This window comes from Aquarana catesbeiana, linkage group LG12, assembly GCF_042186555.1.
Source record: "Aquarana catesbeiana isolate 2022-GZ linkage group LG12, ASM4218655v1, whole genome shotgun sequence".
NCBI lineage: Eukaryota > Metazoa > Chordata > Amphibia > Anura > Ranidae > Aquarana > Aquarana catesbeiana.
In genome coordinates, this window is record NC_133335.1 from 102,790,560 (window position 1) to 102,810,260 (window position 19,701).

General features: G+C 43.0%; 1 protein-coding gene across 5 annotated transcripts in view; it reads right to left on the reverse strand.

Annotated features, from left to right (window-relative positions):
- Positions 1–19,701, reverse strand: part of MLLT6 (MLLT6, PHD finger containing) — a 362,286-nt gene that overhangs the window by 53,494 nt on the left and 289,091 nt on the right. For 4 of the 5 annotated variants that reach the window (XM_073608237.1, XM_073608239.1, XM_073608240.1 and 1 more), the window contains 2 exons: positions 18,480–18,564; positions 18,016–18,198 (listed from right to left, as the gene is read on the reverse strand). In XM_073608237.1, coding sequence (XP_073464338.1) covers positions 18,016–18,198; positions 18,480–18,564 — 268 coding nt within the window. Of the gene's footprint in view, positions 1–14,145; positions 17,498–18,015; positions 18,199–18,479; positions 18,565–19,701 lie in introns of those variants that run through there. The other variant, XM_073608236.1, reaches the window with a different exon arrangement.

Below are 19,701 nucleotides of genomic sequence, written 5' to 3' on the forward strand. Positions count from 1 at the left end.
ATTATACATTATATCTGCAAGTTCAACAACACAGTAGTGCAGGGCTACAGGCAAAGCTCCATTTTCTGTAGAACAGAGGGGTCAGTAAGGATGATTTCTAGATCCCTAAACGTATCCTTGAACTATAACACCCAGAGTCTGGCAGATGAACATAACAGTAATAATCTGCGGGTATTAGTGAGGTTGGACGGGATGGAGAATATTGAGGGAGCCCAGACCAGTAACCTTAGAAAATTCCGATACAGATTACTCCCTTTCTAGACAGGTATGCACTGCATCAAATAAGGACTAAAATTGTATCCTTAAGCCTGGGAGTAGCCAGCAGACGCAGGCTCCCCAGGCTCAGACTCATCTAAAAAGGACAGGTTACAATCCTCCTTGTTCTCAGCACAGAGGCAACTGCAAGCAAATCAGAGACAAAGTTTGAGGGAGAATGTAAAGAGCTGGACTTACATCCCCTATGTTTCGAGTCAGCTATCACAGAGGTGAATTTTGCCTTTAAATCTGACATGCAGATGCAGAAAACTCTTCCATGTATAATGCAGATGAGGGGGGCATGCTTACGGGAGTTAGGGAGGGTGAGGAATCAAGCAGGGGACTCAAGCAGGGGACAATTTTCCAGGCTGAAGACATCAGGCCCTGGGACAAGGCAAGCTACCCCAGCTTACAGTGCGTATGTGCATATGATCTGCAATATTGGCAAGGGCAAATGTTCAAGTCCCACAAGGGGTACTCACAGATCTGCAGGAACAGGGGAGCATTTCTACCCGCCTTTCCTCCACTCCAAAGATAAGTTTAACAAAAGCTCTACTCATTTCCTGAAACCAGCATAGGTGCCTTCCAGAAAACCAAATCTGGACAGTAATGCTGATCACCCACTGCAAAATGCAGTAAGCTTTAATGACAAGGAAATATGGGAATGTGCAAATAAGCATCCTAAATGTATACCCAAGCCAGAAAATCACAAGAAGAAGGGAATGTCAGGGCTGGGCTCAGCCCTTCCTTCTCTGAGCTGGCCGCTGAGCTGTCAGCCTATTGTCAGCTCCTATCTCTCCACAGTGACTCACTTGTTGATATCCTGCTCATCAGTCCTGCCTACTTAAGCCGTCCAGTCCAGATGATCTCTGCCTTCGCCTTGGTCACATCTCTAGAGACGCTGTCCTGTGTTCCTGTAAAATACTTGCTTGTCTGACATTCCTTCTGGTTCCAGATTATGCTTGCTGTTCTACTATGCTGTTCTCTGGCTCCCTGAGGTTTTGGCTTGTTTGACTATCCGTTCCGGTTCCTGAACTCTGCCTATGTTTTGACTATATTTATTCTGTTCACTTTTTTTTATTATTATTAAACAAGTATGATTTAACTTTACTTCTGTCTCAGTCTGATTCATGCTTTCTGACAGGGAAGCAATGAGCAACCTAGCAGTCTCCATGTGGAACTTTTGCGCTTGTAGAACATGTTCAGAGTCTTCAGATCCAGAATGGGACAGACTCTTTGGTTTAGGAGCCGTGAAAAGATTTGTGTAGAAGCTTTTGTTGGTACAAGGGTTATGACCCCTGGAAGCAAAAGAGCTGCTGGGCAGCAGCTAACAGATCTACCCACCATAATGAGGATAGAGGCAAGTTTGGAAGCATAAAGATGACATTTTCTGGGCTCGGAAGGCAGAGAAAGTCAATAGGCATCCTCTCATTCCAAAAGGCGGGGAATCACTGGTAAGAAGTTTTGGCTGATTTGGAGAGTTTTGTCTTCGATTTGAAATGGAAAGACTGAGAGGGACAAAAGTAACTTTTCCTATCTTCAGGAGCAGAAGTCCCACTGGTGGAGGTGCGAGTCTTCTTTTTCTAGGGAATAAGAGTACTTTTACCCCAAGTAAGCTCCCTGATGTACTTATCCAAGGAGATACCAAACAGGCATTCACTAATGGTAAATACTCAAGACGCATCTTGCATGGTAGCTCAGCCAACCAGCATTTAGGCCAAAGTATTCTGAGCATATGGATGGAGAGGAGACTCATTCTAGAGATCTAACAAAACAAGTCAGCCAAGCTGAACATATCGTAGCATAAGGCTATATAGGCAAAATATCCAACTGACTGTGGACTGAGGCATCTGTTAGGTTGGTAACTTGGTCCATATGCTTAGCCCAGACATCAATGGTCTTGCAGAATACCACAGAAGCAACCTCTAATCGCTTATCTACCGGGTTGTTAAACACAGGATTATCCTCCACTGGGGGTTCGTGAGTGTCTTAAGACCAAAAAAAAAGGCAGGATCTACCACAATAACTGCCCACTTCCACAAACTTTCCTCAATAGGATAATGCTTAGGGAGGAGTGTTAGAGAAGTAAAAATCTCCAGATGAGGCCAGTCACCACCAGTGAGTGGGCCAGAAAGGCTGGTTTTGGCATTTTTAGGATCCTTATGCTGGAGACATTGGGGTGAGCAAACATGCTTCTCTAACACTAAGTAGTACAAAACGATCACTTCCAGCACTCAGAAGTTCTCCACTGGTAAACAGGACTATGCAACACATCTAAATGCTAGACGGATGCAACCTTCCATGGATAGGACAATCCAAAGTGGAACTACAAAAGCAAAGAGACAGGAAGGTGCAAACACCTAGTGCATTACTGCAGAAATTTTATTTGAGTAAGTAAAATGGATAAAAATTGAATACTTACAAAAGTGCAACTGGTAAAAACACATAGATCACAAGATGCCATACAATATAGGATATATATGTTCTAATTGTATCCCGCTGTACAGCCATGCTGATGTGTTTCTAGGGCACACCCCCTTCCTCAGAGCTGAACAAACCAGTGTATCAATGAATCACCAAATAAGGACACATTGAGGAACCCCACCCCAAAACTGGTGGGGACACCATTGTTTCCATACACCAACCAGAAGCGATGTTTCCTTTTTTTTTGTGGCGACACAACCCTACGGGGGCACCACTGCTGTTTCCGTGTACCAACCGGAAGTGACTTTTTTTTTTAGCGGTGACTAAACCCTATGGGGACACGACTGTTGTCTATATGCATCAACTGGAAGTGACGTTTTTGCCACTTACGGTTTTCACAGACCCGTGGTGGAAGCGATTAGGGCTCGCCGCGGATAGTCTATGCACAAATACTAGCACGCCAGTGTGCAGGCATTGATGCACTGCTCAATTCAGCTCTGAGGAAGGGGTTGCGCCCTCAAAACACGTCAGCATGGCTATATAGCGGGATACAATTGGAACATATATATCATATATTATATGGCATCTTGTGGTCTATATGTTTTTACCAGTTGCACTTTCGTAACTATTCAATTTTGTATTCATTTCACGTGCTCAAATAAATCAGTTGCGGTAATGCACTAGGTGCTTGCTCCCTCCTGTCTCCTTGCTTGTGTAGTTCTCTAATGCTAAGCAGGAGCATACAGCATCAATAAGGGTAACAATGGTATCCTTAAGCTTGGATAAAATCTCCACCACAGGCATGTCATCCTGATCTGACTCCTCAGGGAAGAGGAATAATCCTCAACTACCACCTCCTCCTTTGGTCAGGTGCATGGCTCAAGGGCACAGTCAAGACCTATTAAAGTGACTGTTAATGTTTTTTTTTTCCTTTCTTTGTTAATAACAAACAGGTTTACACTTACTTTGAAAGCCAATTTCTATGGGGCACTCATGCAGGCTCACTCCCAAGCCTCGATGTCTGCGTTTATTGACACAGACAGCAGGACTCGGTCCTGCCACCCTGCTCCCTCCTCACTGGCCTTGATTGATAGCAGTGGGAGTTGATGGCTCCCGTTGCCTTAGCAAAGCCAGTGAGACCAGGAAGTGGGGGGAGAGAAGAATTGCAGACAGGCACAGGGCTGGATTGATTGAAAGCTCAGGTAAGTGAAGGTGGGGGGGGGGGGGGGGCAGGTGAGACTGATGCCAAAACATTTTTTACTTAAATGCAAGGAATGCATTAAGGTAAAAAATGTTTAAACTTTCTAGCCACTTTTTTTCAACCTATGTGATTATGTAATATATTTTTCAGTGTGTCTCCATACAGTCAATTTGGGAATTCCCCATTTCTGTTCTGTATTCTTTGATGAAATTATTACCCCCAGTTTTGGACTTGGAAAGTTTGCCCTCATAAAAAAATTTATTTTTTTTTATCTTTCCATTATACAGTGCCTTGCAAAAGTATTCACCCCCCTTGGCTTTTTACCTATTTTGTTACATCACAGCCTTTAGTTCAATGTTTTTTAATCTGAATTATATGTGATGGATCAGAACACAATAGTCTAAGTTGGTGAAGTAAAATTAGAAAAATATATACATAAAACTATTTTTCAGCAATAAAAAACTGATAATTGGCTTGTGCGTATGTATTTACCTTCTTTGTTATGAAGCCCATAAAAAGCTCTAGTGCAACCAATTACCTTTAGAAGTCACATAATTAGTGAAATGATGTCCACCTGTGTGCAAGCTAAGTGTCACATGATCTGTCATTACATATATACACACACCTTTTTGAAAGGCCCCAGAGGCTGCAACACCTAAGCAAGAGGCGCCACTAACCAAACACTGCCATGTAGACCAAGGAACTCTCCAAACAAGTAAGGGACAATGTTGTTGAGAAGTACAAGTCAAGGTTAGGTTATAAAAAAATATCCAAATCTTTGATGATCGCTAGGGGTACCATCAAATCTATCATAACCAAATGGAAAGAACATAGCACAACAGCAAACCTGTCAAGAGACGGCCGCACACCAAAACTCAAGGACCGGGCAAGGAGGGCATTAATCAGAGAGGCAGCACAGAGACCTAAGGCAACCCTGGAGGAGCTGCAGAGTTCCACAGCAGCGACTGGAATATCTGTACATAGGATGACAATAAGCTGTACGCTCCATAGAGTTGGGCGTTATGGCAGAGTGGCCAGAAGAAAGCCATTACATTCAGCAAAAAACAAAATGACACGTTTTGAGTTTGCGAAAAGGCATGTGGGAGACTCCCAAAATGTATGGAGTAAGGTGCTCTGGTCTGATGAGACTAAAATTGAACTTTTGGCCATCAAAGAAAACGCTATGTCTGGCGCAAACCCAACACATCACATCACCCAAAGAACACCATCCCCACTGTGAAACATGGTGGTGGCAGCATCATGCTGTGGGGATGTTTTTCAGCAGTCGGGACTGGTAAACTGGTCAGGGATATTCTTGAGCAAAACCTGTACCACTCTGTGTGCGATTTGAGGCTAGGACAGAGGTTCATCTTCCAGCAGGAAAATTACCCCAAACACACTGCTAAAGCAACACTTGAGTGGTTTAAGGGGAAACATGTAAATGTGTTGCTTAGTCAAAGCCCAGACCTCAATCCAATAGAAAATCTGTGGACAGACTTAAAGATTGCTGTTCACAAGCGCAAACCATCCACCTTGAAGGAGCTGGAGCAGTTTTGCAAGGAGGAATGGGCAAAAATCCCAGTGGTATGATGTGGCAAGCTCATAGAGACTTATCCAAAGCGACTTGGAGCTGTGATAGCCACAAAAGGTGGCTCTACAAAGTATTGACTTTCGGGGGGTGAATGCACATTGATTTTTTATGTTATTTTGTCCTATTTGTTTGCGTCACAATAAAAAAAAAAAAAAATCTTCAAAGTTGTGGACATGTTCTGTAAATTAAATGATGCAAATCCTCAAACAATCCAAGTTAATTCCAGGTTGTGAGGCAACAAAACACGAAAAATGCCAAGGGGGTGAAAACTTTTGCAAGGCACTGTATGTTTTTTTACAACGTACAATAAATTAAATCATAGTATGGTCCCAGCTACCCAGATATTTTTTTATATGAACTTTAGTTATAAGCTCTGAGGAAAAATTCTAATTAGGGCTTTTATAAACCATACCATAAAGTTATCTTGTAATAGGTTAAAAAATTTCACCATTTAACTATCCCAACAGTGCCATTACTCAGGGTTGTTAAAATCCCCCATTATTACCATTGTCCCAGCCCTTGCGTCCTTTTTCTTTTTCGAAAATTTATATTGATTTTTAAAAGTTACAAAGATAACAAGATTGCAAAACAACTTTTTCTGCTTTCTGCAGTTTTCCCTCTCCAGATGCTAGCATTTTGTTCATATGTAATGTGGGTGTGCACCAGGGTGACCACCTCATCTTGAAGAGGTGGGACCTGTGATTGCCAATGTGGTGCTATAGCCAACCTGGCTTCTAGTAGAATGTGGGTAATCACTTTTTGAATGTGTTGTGGGTATCCCTCAATGCCAATAGTCAACAGGGCTAATTTAGAAGTAAGCCTGCATGGTGTTTTTGTCACCATACTTATTAATTGGGAGATATTGGACTAAAAGCTATTTAGCTCGGCACACCCCCAAAATATGTGCAGCAACCTCCCTATTTCCTCACACTCTCTCCAGCATTTAAGTGAGGCTGAGGGGTCCATTTTACATATTAGTTGGAGTGACATACCAGCGTAGGTTAATTTCATGGGACAGCATCCACAAATTTATGGAACGGGTACATTTAAAAGTGGATCCTAAAGCCTTCAGCCATTGGGTCTCGGTAAACGTTTCCCCACTTAAGCAGGGGAGGAATTTTGTGAAAAGCGAGCTTGTCCTGAAGTAGGTTATAAAAGACTGAGTTGCCCTTTTTCTGTACTGTGCTATCTGTTAGGAATTGCCAAGCTAGGTTATGTACTGTTTTGAATAAGTGGGGATTATGGAGCAGGCAATGAGTTAGTTGTGTGTATCTAAAATACTCTGAGGTAAGGAAAACATATGTGCTTTGTAGGGAAGTAAAGGGTTTATGAAGACCTTGTGAGTAAAGATCAGATATCTGCAAGGTGCCCTATCTGTCCAAGGGCAAAGGGAAAGGTTAGGGATGAGATGGTGAAGCAGAGACAAAGGAAGCAGAGGTTTGATTGGGGAGAGCCCTGGTGAGGCCTATTGAAGAAAATAATGGTACACTAGGGCTGAAGCAGGTATCATAAGGGAAAGGAGTATGTTCATGGAATTTGGTCAGGATTGGCTATGTGATAAAAAAGAAAAAGATAAGAGGGGAGAGAGGGTACTCCTGTCTCGTGCTGTTGGATATATGAAATGATTTGGACATCATCGCTGAACAATAGATTTGAGCAGATGGGCAGGAGTATAGAGCCATAATTGTGTAAAGGATATGACCTTGAAATCCAGATTTTTACATACCGGTAGTTACATAGTTAGTCAGGTTGAAAAAAGACACAAGTCCATCTAGTTCAACCGAAAAAAAAATAAAAAATACAATCCCATCTACACAATCCTATACCCACAGTTGATCCAGAGGAAGGCGAAAAACCCCAGGAAAGCATGAACCAATTTGCTACAGCAGGGGGGAAAATTCCTTCCTGATCCTGATCAGATTTTTCCTTGCATCAACTTTACCTATAAATGTTAGTTCCCAGCTATATTGAGTACATTTAGGAAAGAATCCAGACCTTTTTTAATCACTTACGGACCGCGGCACGCTGATATACGTCCCAACAGCTAGCTGCCATAACCCCGGTATCTTCTTCGGCCGGCGATCCGCTTTCAGATAAAAGTGGTCTCTGCGGCGGATTCACCGCAAGATCACTTTTATCTTTTATTTTTGGTAAAAAAAAAAAAATCGCAAAAAGCGTATATTGATTGCTTTGCACAAAAGTTATCAGGTCTACAAAAAAGGGATAGATTTATGGCATTTTTATTAATTTGGTGACACCCCACAAGATGGGGATTTTATTGGAGAAGGGTTGTATCAAGTAGCTGATGTGAGCGCAGTTGGCATTTGCTGAGAAGGTCAAACGTGAACCAGAACATAAAAAAAAAACAAAAAAAAAAAAAAAAACAAGAAGCTTAACCACCTGCCACCCAGGCCAATTCTGACATTTCTCTCCATCATGTAAAAATCATAATTTTTTTGCTAGAAAATTACATAGAACATTATATATATTTTTTTTAGCAAAGACCCTAGAGAATGCAATGGCCATCGTTGCAACTTTGTATCTCGTACGGTATTTGTGCAGCAATTTTTCGAACGCTTTTTTTGGGAAATAAAAATAGTTTTGCGCTTTAAAAAAAAAAAAAACACACAGTAAATCTAGCTCAATTTTTTTTGCATAATGTGAAAATAGGATTTTTAAAACAGCTTACCTGTAAAATCCTTTTCTTGGAGTACATCACGGGACACAGAGCAGCCATAGTAATTACTATGTGGTTATACGCCACTTATAGGTAAATGGACACTGGCACACCCAAAGACAGGAAGTCCCCCTCTATATAACCCCTCCCATACAGGAAGTACCTCTGTTTTGTAGCAAAGCAATGTATATCCCAGCAAGAGGGGAGGGACCTCTGTGTCCCGTGATGTACTCTAAGAAAAGGATTTTACAGGTAAGCTGTATTAAAAATCTTATTTTCTTTATTGTACATCATGGGACACAGAGCAGCCATAGTAATTACTATGTGGGATGTCCCAAAGCAATGCCCCTGAGGGGAGGGAGACACATATCAAAGTAGGCCGCCATAAGACGTGAGGATCTATACTGCTGCCTGCAGTACACTGTGCCCAAAAGCGGCATCCTCCTGCCGCATTACATCCATCTGGTAAAATTTAGTAAATGTATGTACTGACGACCAAGTCACAGCCTTGCAAATCTGAGCCATAACTCCCCTGGTAAAGTGCGCTCTAATTTGAAAAGGTGGAACCCTTCCTTTCAATCCATAAGACTGAATTATAACCTGACGAATCCACTGTGAAATAGTCGATTTTGACGCTGCCTGCCCTTTTCTGGGCCCTTCTGGCAGCACAAATAGTCAGTCTTCCACATCTGAGCTGTCACCTTCAGATAAATCCTGACAGCTCTCACCACATCGAGACAATACAATTTTTCTTCCGCAGAGCGAGGTTTTGGGAAAAAAGAAGGCAAGGAGACATCTTGGTTCAAGTGAAAACTGGACACTACCTTAGGCAAAAAGGTTGGGTGAGGACACAATACCACCTTGTCTTTAGGAATAATTAAGTATGGCTCTTTACAGGAAAAGTCTGCCAATTCGGACACTCTCCTTGCTGAAGTTACTACAACAAAAAAAAAAACAACTTCCTTGTCAAAAGGATCAAGGGAATATGGCGCAAAGGCTCAAAGGGTTGTCTTTGCAGGACCGATAAAACTAGATTCAAATCCCATGGGCACAATGGCGGCCTGACTGGCGGAGTTATAAGAGTTAACCCTTGTATGAAGGCCCGGATCAAAGAATGCAAAGCAATCGGTCTTTGAAAAAATACTGACAAGGCCGAGATCTGACCCTTGATGGCACTCAAGGCTAGCTTCATTTCTACCCCAATTGTAGGAAGGCAAGAATTCTTCCTATAACATACTTTCGAGGATGCCATCTTTTGGTTTCACAAAAGGAAATATAGGACCTCCAGATCCTATAATAAATGGCCCTAGAAGCCGGCTCCCTTGCAATAATTAGGGTAGTCACCACTGAGCCCGAAAGCCCCCGATCCTTTAAAATTTGGGCTTCAATAGCCAAACCGTTAAACTTAGCGATTGTAAGGCAGGATGGAACGCCGGTCCTTGCGAAAGCAAGTCTGGACGGGATGGAAGAGTCCATGGTTTCCCCACTGCCAACCATATGATCTCTGCATATCAGGATCTTCTGGGCAATGCCGGGGCTACCAGTATCACCGGCTTCCCTTCCTCCTTGATCCTGCGTAGAAGTCACCATAGCTGCTGAACTGGGGGGGGGGGGAACGCATAAAGTGAAAACTGATCCCAAGGGGTCACTAGCGCATCTGTCCCAAATGCGAGCGGATCCCTTGTCCTTTGTAGCTGTCCAACTTCTTGTTGAACCTGGACGCCAACAGATCTATGTCCGGGGTACCCCACTTTTGGCATATGGCTGAAAAATCCTTGGGATGCAGGGACCATTCCCCCGGGGACAATTGTTGGCAGCTCAAGAAGTCCGCCTGCCAATTTTCCACTCCCGGAATGAAGACTGCTGACAGAAAAGGCACATGCTTCTCTGCCCATGTCAGAATATGGTCCACTTCCTTTTGGGCTGCCCGACGTCTGGTACTCCCTTGGTGGTTGATGTAAGCCACAGCTGTGGCATTGTCAGATCGTATCCTGACAGGACACCCCTGCAATCTGAAAGTCCAGGATATTAGAGCCAGATGCGCTGCCCGAATCTCTAAAATGTTGAGGGGCAAGGTTTTTTTGGTCTCTAAACACTTCCCCTGGACAGTGCCTCCTCCAGAACCGCTCCCCAGCCTAAGAGGCTGGCATCTGGCGCTACTACCTTCCAGGCTACCGGCATGAAGGATTTCCCCTGCAAATTTCTGGCCATCAACCACCAATTGAGACTCTGGCGCACCTTTGGGGACAGATAAATTGGGTAGTCCAAGGCTTGGATCCTCTTGTTCCAAGCAGACAGAATACTGTTTTGCAACAGTCTTGAATTAAATTGGGCATAGCTTCGAACTAGGACACCATTTTCCCTAGCAACCTCATGCAAAGACGAACGGAGGGATCCTTCTTTACCTTGACCACACAGACCAGGTCAGAACGAACCAATTCTGTAGGGGATTGGACTAGCAGTTTTTGGGATTGCGAGACTGAGAAGGGCTCCTCTGAGATTGAATCCTCGGAAGAGGAGTCATCTGCCTGTCCTTCTTCCCGGTCACCCAATGGCACCTCAATGTCATCTGCCTATTCCTGTTCCAATACTGGAAGGTCAGGAGGGGGAGAAGGGGACCTTTCGCGTTTCTTCCCGGACTGGGAGACAGACGCGATCATGTTGGCTATTTTTCCCTCCAACCCAGTTAATGCTGAAGCCAAATCGTCCTTAGTGACTGGCTCAGACTGGCCAGTTGCCTCTGGCCTTTCAGTGGAGGATAGTACTGTGGAAGCGTGATTAGGATACTCAGATCCTGACAGTGGCGTCCTTGCGCTCCTCCCTGCTGTATTCCCCCCACCTTTCTTTCTGGAAGACATAGTCCTAAGCACAAAATGCAGAGGTACTCACAATATGCATCCACTGCTGAGCTGTAGTCCAGCAAAAATAAATGCCGCTATCACTGCTCAGCCTAATTCCCAGCAGGCGTGCCTTTAAATGCCTGTATCCACACCTGTACAGTGCTTACATGCCCCAGTATACTGTGTCCCTCGGTCAGCCACCAGACTCTTTACAGAGTCACAAACTGTATAGCTACACAGCCTGCGCCGTGCATGCTCGCCCCCCACGTGCACGCTGGCCGCGCCTAAGCCACACCCCCCTGCGTCCTACGGTGGCCCATTACCACAACTGACCCCCAGGCACGTGTGTGGATGAGGCGGCCCCGTTATCGGGATAGTTCGGGGGGGAGAGAGGGACTGCGTGGGGGGATGAAGGCTGCCCCGCTCCTGTTGTTGGAACCAGCCTCTGAAGGGAGGGCTGTGTGCTGTGGGCTAGGAGGCAGGCGGTCCCAGGGCCTCGGACAACTGGCAGACCAGGATGAGGGCCAATGCGGTCTTCAAAGGAGTGCTGCCAGACACAGAAAAAAGGAGACTGACAAGTAAACACCAGGTATGTTACAATACACCCTCTAGTGGTGAAAAACAGGCAAGGCATTCGCTACTTAGAAGAAATCCCTTGAAGTGAACCATATGTGTTCCTTTTCCAGGTTTTTTTTTTTTAAACTTACCATTCCTGCCGCAGGATACTGCTGGAATACACAGCCAGACCCAATCTTCACCCATCACGACGGGCCAGTTCTTTGAACAGACCTTCAAGGACCGGTTCCCCCTTGCATACTGGGGTCCACACCCTTGGATCTGTACAGCACTCTGCCAGGACAACCTTTGGTTTAGTCATGTATCCAAGGGGCCCTCCAAAGAGGAGCATTACAGGCAGAAACCTCGCTTCTTCCTCCTCCAGGCTCGGGTACCATCTTTGCCTTTCTTTTGCCATTTTGAATGGATCCGACTGCATAGCCCCTTGATCCTGGCAAGGATTTCTCCAACGGTGCTGTCTATATTATAGTACTTCAATACACCGTGACCATCACCTTGAGACACTGGCGAAAAAACTGAGGTACTTCCTGTATGGGAGGGGTTATATAGAGGGGGAATTCCTGTCTTTGGGTGTACCAGTGTCCATTCACCTATAGGTGGCGTATAACCCACATAGTAATTATTATGGCTGCTCTGTGTCCCGTGTTGTACGATAAAGAAAGATGAAGTTACGCCGAGTAAATAGATACCTAACATGTCACGCTTCAAAATTGCACACACTCTTGGAATGGCGCCAAACTTCGGTACTTAAAAATCCCCACAGGCGACGCTTTAAAAATTTTTACTGGTTACATGTTTTGAGTTACAGTGGAGGTCTAGAGCTAGAATTATTGCTCTCGCTCTAACGTTCATGGCAATACCTCACATGTGTGGTTTGAACACAGTTTTCATATGTGGATGGGATCTACGTATATGTTCGCTTCTGCGTGCGAGCACACAGGGACAGGGGCGCTTTAATTTTTTTTAAATGTTTTTTATTGTTAATCTTACTTATTTTTTTTTAGTATGACACTTTTTTAAAAAAAAAAATGTATTTGATCACTTATTCCTATTACAAGGAATGTAAACATCCCTTGTAATAGGAATATGGCATGATCAATCCTCTTTATAGTGAGATATGGGGTCAATAAGACCCTACATCTCACCTCTAGGCTGGGAAGCCTGAAATAAAAAAAAAAAAAAAAACGATCTCTACTTCCCAGCCGAGGTGGCACCGTTTGTTTGAATGCAGAGGCTGGGCATGACATCATAAAATCGCGCCTGGCCTCCGAACGATCATAGAGACTCCGGCCGGCAATCTCTATGGTAAACATCCGGGGCCGGCGGATCCCGTCTTCGACTCACCTATGGAAGGGACGTCCCCTCTCGCCACCCGTGAGAATGATCAAGCGGCGGAACAGCCGCTATGATCGTACTTATGGTGTAGGGAATCGCCGGCTGAAAAAGCTGATATCTGAATGATGCCTGTAGCTGCAGGCATCATTCAGATATACCCGCACAAAGTCAAGGACGTCATATGACGGCCGGCGGGCGGGAAGTGGTTAAAGAACAACCCAAAGTGTTATAGCAGCTTTAAATCACTTCCTGTAATTCTGCCACTTTTGGTACTCAGGAAGAAAACAAGGGGTTACGAGTTCAATAAAGCCAAGGGCTAATGTACACCTTGCAGTCCTTTTTATCTGCACAAGGAGTCTCTACCTCCTCATTAACACTGGGTGGCCTGTAACAAACTCCAATAATTAATTTGAAGTATGAAATCCCATATGCAACTCCATCTATGATGCCTCAAGCACCACCACACTCTCCATCCACAAGGTCCTCTTTCAAACTCACTTTAAGATCACTTCTCATATAGAGTCAGACACTACCACCTTTCAGTTTACCCTTCCTTTTCAATAGAGCATAACCTGGAATATTATTAGTTAAGTCATGTGAAGAATGAAGCCAAGATTCAGCAACACCAATTAAATCCTGGTTATATTCATGCACCAAGGCTTCCAATTCGACTATTTTGCTTGGTATAGATCTGGCATTGGTGAACAAAGACTTTAATCCATTGTTGCAATTTGCACACGTATTTTTCATATCTTTTTTGTAGTAGTGTAATTACCAATGGTTGTTTGTAGCATGGGATTTTCCTTACCATCTGCCATAGCCTTCCCCCCACTCTATCCTCCATTAGTGTCTGACCTCTGTCCCATTATATTCTAAAATCCTCCCTCCCCCTCATTCATAGTTTAAATACCCCTCCAGCATTCCCATAAACTTCCCCCCCAGCACAGCAGACCACATTAATTTAGGTCCATCTTCAGCTTATAGTCAGCCCAATGCTCTAGAAACCCAAATCCTTACAGGCTGGCCCCACTTATTCCATCTGTCAGGCTCCAGGTAGGGGGAGCAAAAGGAGCTGGGGTCCCTATTGTGCCGCCAGGAATTTTGACAGAGGAGTCATCAGAGGGAGAAAACCTTGAGAGGAAAGAAGTTAGCTTCCCTCAGTAAAGAGAAAAGGACCATCACTTAAGGGCACTAGCAAAAAATTAAGGCTTGCTTTTTGCAAATGTAAAATTACCTTTAGATAGATGCGTATAACCCATGATAATTACTGAAGACTGTGGGTCCCCTACTGTAAACCTACTAAAAAGGTTAGTGGGGGTCTGTGGGCAGGGGGCTTATTGGAATCTGGAAGACCCTTTAACAAGGGGACCCCAGATTCCGCCCCCCCATGTGAGTGGGTATTGGATACATTGTACCCCTACATGTTCACCAAAAAAGTAGTGAAATGTGACAAAAGACAATAGCCGGTTTTTAACAATTCCTTTATTAAAAATGTCTTCTTTCCCCCGTTACAATAAAAAGGAGCTAGAAAACACTAACACTGTGGAACACACCAGATCCCCCTCTATACACAGCCTACTCACCATTAATAGAAGAGCAAACTTTTAGTGAACCTACAAATCTACTGCCCAGTATGACAATGAGTCCACAAGGTGGGCAGTGCAATATCCAGATCTCAGTGACTAGTATGACATTAAATTTCACAGCGGCCGTGAATGAATGTCCAAGATCTGGCCAGATAGATGATCATGCAGGAGAATGAAGAAATCATCAGCTTAAGAATTTTCTAGCAGAGCTGGTGAGTAATGCCCTATCGGCTAAGGACGCTAAGCTAGTTAAAGAGTGTATGTGGGTAAAAGAGAATAGATTCTTGGTGAATCTGAAAAAAATACACTCGGCTTCCAGCTTCCTGCAATGGGCTGACAATGCTTCCACTGCTGCATTAAAATTTTAAAAAATTTTGTTACCCAATCTTTACATCTTTTCTGCAATAAGGTGCTGTCAGTAAATCCCTCTGTCCTCATCTACATAACTCTTCTTTGTGACAGAGATCACTCTTTCCCTTTCCATACCAGCTGCATGTTGTTTCTTGACCTCTTCTGTTATCACATACTGTGCGCTGATTTGCTTGTAAGGTTTGCTTTTAAAGAAAGTGCTACTTTACTTGCAGCTCCTAAGCTCCAGCAAAACAGTGTGAGGAACGAGTGTAAGGTCCTGCAACACGTCTCCACTGGGAAAGTTGCAGCATCAATAATTCATTGACACATCCACAGCAAACAATGAAAGCAGGGCTCAAACAATGATGCCTTTCAGGTAGAAAACACATTATCCAACTACAAAAAGAGGGTTAACATGTAGTTTAAAAATATTTTTTTTACAATAATACACAAATACTGGCTGCTTGCAGAATTGAGTAATTACAACAGTGGATCCTCCCTTAACCCCCAGAACAAACATTTTCACTAAGCGTCTGTGCTGATGGACTTATGTTTGCTTTAAATGGGATTTGCAAGTCTGCAGGAATGTAAAACCCGCTTGAAGCAGGTCACATGCAGGTCAGAAGGTGGTCAACTACCGATCAAATGCACCTGTCAAAGAATTCTGAATAATCTTAGAAGCATGTCAAACTGATACCATTGACACAAGTCAAAAGCCTGTCAACAGAGGAAGCTTCGTTTTTTTTTTAAATCAAAACTTTTTTATTTGTTAATGCACAAAGTGACCATACAAATGTATGCCATAGATAGACAAATCCAATAATGGGTACAATCTGTCCAAATATGGATTAAACATCAGCAGATTAAAACATATAGCTTACAATTCACATAGGCATAACAAATAGAAGAAACCCTTAGTACTTGGTATAACATCTATTGAATCAGTAGGAAACTATTTTTTTAAGCTATTGAATTTAGAGAAACCAAGTAGCCAACAAAGCAAAACTAGAACACTTTGTAACTGCTTTTCTCTTTCCGCCTATCCCTTCCTATGACTCATAACAGTTAACAGGGCAAGATTAGGATCATCCAACCAGGGCTGCAAGATGAAATCAAATTTTGACACAGCATTCCTATGGCGATAAGCCAATTGTTCCCTAAGGAGAAGTGAGGTAATAGGTAATCCATTTTTTCCCAGTAGGTACTGCAGGTGCCATCCAGTGTCTAGCTATGAGTTTTCTAGCTAGGTACAGTAGTCTAATAATCATAATATACATTCCTTTCTGGTACATTTCCACATCTGTTGCACCCAATATGCACACTAGAAGGGTGAAAGGCACAGGTACCTGGGCTAGATGGGAGACACTCTGTATGACCTCAGCCCAATAACGATTGAGTTTTGGGCATCTCCATAGCATGTGAATGAAATCTCCTTGCTGTGTTTTACACTTCGGACATAGGGAAGAATCCCTCAGGCCCCATTCGTGTAGTTTCTCAGGCGTTCACTAGGTTCTATGCAGAATAAATAACTTCAACAACCTATGGGAAGCTGAGATAGAGACCACAGGAATCGACTCCAGAGCCATATCCCACTGATCGCCATCAATATCTCCAATGTCATCCACCCATTTAGCTCTACACTTCAGAGAGACATGATCCTGGATAGAAGACAACAGTACTGAGTATACTTTAGAGATCAGTCCCTTCCTGGCACCCGCCTGGAGGATCTCCAGCAGCAGAGAAGTGGACACATCCAGCGAGAGTGTTTGCCCCTGTGCCCGCAGAGCATGCAAGAGTTGGAGTTCCAAACACTGCAGAGCGGGGAGACGCCAACCAGCAAGGTTTTTTTCTGTATCCACGTGGGGGTCTAATATTTAGAAGACCTGGGAAGTTTGCAGCCACACACTTAACCCTAATAAACTCATAGATCTTGCTCTGGCAATCTGCCATATCTGACTCCCTATGAGCATCAGGCAAATGAAAACTAGGTAAATTCCTGTTCTCATAATATCATCATATTTGGTTGGTGCCCATCTACACCCCCACTGGCACTGCTTCATCCATTTTGTTATATGGTGGAATCATCTGTATGCAAGGACAAAATCATGACTACATATACTCTTACTTAATACTCCTGATGAAGGCGCTTAAACCAGAAACGCGTCGGGTACCGGGGATCAATATATACTGGAGAGTAACAATCCTTTTTTTCCTCATTTATACCATGTAACTTATTGTTTTTTGTTTTGTCTATGATGTTTTGTATACTTTTGTAGTATTTTCTCATGTCCTTTTAATATTGGTCATTATATGATCAAATGTTTTTATGTACATTCATTAAAATATACCTTTTTGATTATATATATATATATATGTGTGTGTCTGTTGCCTACAAAGTCCCAATGAGGGGGGATTTCTTTTTCTTAAATGCAGGAGTTGAAGGTATTGGTAAAAATATCTAGTGGGTAGTGAAAATTCTGCACAAAGTTGTGCAAAAAAGGAAGCCTCCTTAGTAGTGTTGTCTCTTTTGCTTAACCCATAGTGCTTTGACAATTGTTTGTCATGAGAGTGTTTAAAAAAATAAGATAGTTTCTTTAAAAAAAAAAAAAAAAAATTCTTCCATCATTGTAGCATTGGGAAAATGTTCCTCTGCTTCCTGTTCTGTAGAGACAACAGAAAGTGAAAGAAAAATTTTCCAAAATTACAACCAGTGTCCCCATTAGAAGATTTCCCCTCTATTGCTATTTTAGGAACTCAAAATTTTAGATGTTCTCTCGCTTTTTGGTTCAATTATACCACCAATGTACCACCACCCCCTCCCTTTAGAATGTAAGCTCTACGAGCAGGGCCCTCCTGTACCTTTTGTATTGAACTGTACTGTGTGTTGTCCCCCCTATACATTGTAAAGCGCTGCATAAACTGTTGGCGCTATATAAATCGCGTATAATAATAATAATAATTATGATTGTAGTAAACACATTTGATTGGTTACTATGGTTTACTGCAAATCATCTCTCTGTATTGCAGATGGCATTGCACAAGCCCATGTACTAGGTGCTAGTCTACAGTGCAGCAGTAGATAAAACACACAATCATTTTGAGAAAATGATTGTTAAAAATGCTTGCAGATCCCCTAACAAATAATTTTTCATCAGTGACACAATTTTCTAAACCCTTACCTCGCCTTGCGATCCCAGGAAAGGAGGGGCTTGTGCAGTAAGGATGGGTGGGGCAGGTGAAGATGCCATAGTGCTACATGTTGTCACAGGAAGCAGAGGTGGTGCAGCTGGCGTTATCAGGCGCTGAAGGTCCCGTCGCTGCTGGAGGTGCTGGACAATTTGATACAAGACATTTTGCTGATCCTATGAAAAACAAAGAGTGTCAATTATAAAAAAAAGTGTTGATCTAATTAAATATATATATTTTTAGCAGTGTGCGGCACTTAGCAAAAAGACAGGCAAACAGTAACAACCAAACAATTGGCCACAATAGATTAGTAAACCTGTTGCTTATAGTAAGCAATCCAGGTATTCCAAAAAAAAAAAGAAAGCTGGAATATGGACACTGCAGCTGGGACTAGCTTTTTTTTCTTATAGCTTTAATAATTACTGACACTATGTTTGGAGCAAGAAATTAAGCTTACCACAGTGAGATGAGCGGTGGTGATCTGCTGTAACTGTTGTGCTAGCTGCCTCTGCTGCTCTGACAGTGTGCTCAAAGAGGACAGGCTGTGGAGCAAAAGAAAGAAAAAAGAGCAACATGTTGACTTAATGCAGTACAGGAAGTGGTTTAGATTTTTAAAACTTAAAAGGGACACTTAGGGACCCTTTTTTCAGTACCTGTAACATATAATATTGCAAAAAAAAAAAAAAAAAAAAAAAAAAAAAGCATTTTTGTACTCACCATAAAATAGGATTTTTATAACAGCTTACCTGTAAAATCCTTTTCTTGGAGTACATCACGGGACGCAGAGCCACAGTAATTACTGTATGGGTTATATGGCACCTTCAGGTGATGGACACTGGCACACCCTTGACAGGAAGTTCAATTCCCCATATAACCCCTCCTCTTACCGGGAGTACCTCAGTTTTGTAGCAAAGCAATACACGTGTAACCAGAAAGAGGGGGGAGGCCTCTGTGTCCCGTGATGTACTCCAAGAAAAGAATTTTACAGGTAAGCGGTTATAAAAATCCTATTTTCTTTATCGTATATCACAGGACACAGAGCCACAGTAATTACTGTATGGGATGTCCCAGAGAAATGCCACCTGAGGGAAGGGGACACAAACAAAAGTAGGGTCCAATCAGACCTGAGGACCTACACTGCGCCCAAAGGCGATATCCTCATGCTTTCTTACATCCACCTGATGGAATCTGGTGAATGTATGGACTGGAGACCAGGTTGCGGCCTTGCAGATTTTAGCCATGGAGGCTTGGTGATGCACTGCCCACAAAGCACTAACAGCCCTGGTGAAATGCGCTTTGATTTGAAAAGGTGGAACCTTCCTTTATAAAGCCATAAGCTTGAACAATTACTTGCCAAATCCATTTGGCAATAGTGGATTTTGACGCTGCCTGTCCTTTCCTAGGACCTTCAGGCAACACAAACAAAACATCTGTTTTCTGAATCTGAGCAGTCACTTTCGAATAGATTTTGACTGCCCTCACTACATCCAAAGAATGTAGTGACTTTTCTACCTTAGAACATGGTTCTGGAAAAAAATGAAGGTAAAACAATATCCTGGTTTAGGTGAAAACCTGAAACCACCTTTGGCAGAAAGCTAGGATGAGGACGCAATACTACGCTATCCTTGTGAATGATTAAATATGGCTCTTTACAAGAAAGAGCCGCCAACTCTGATATC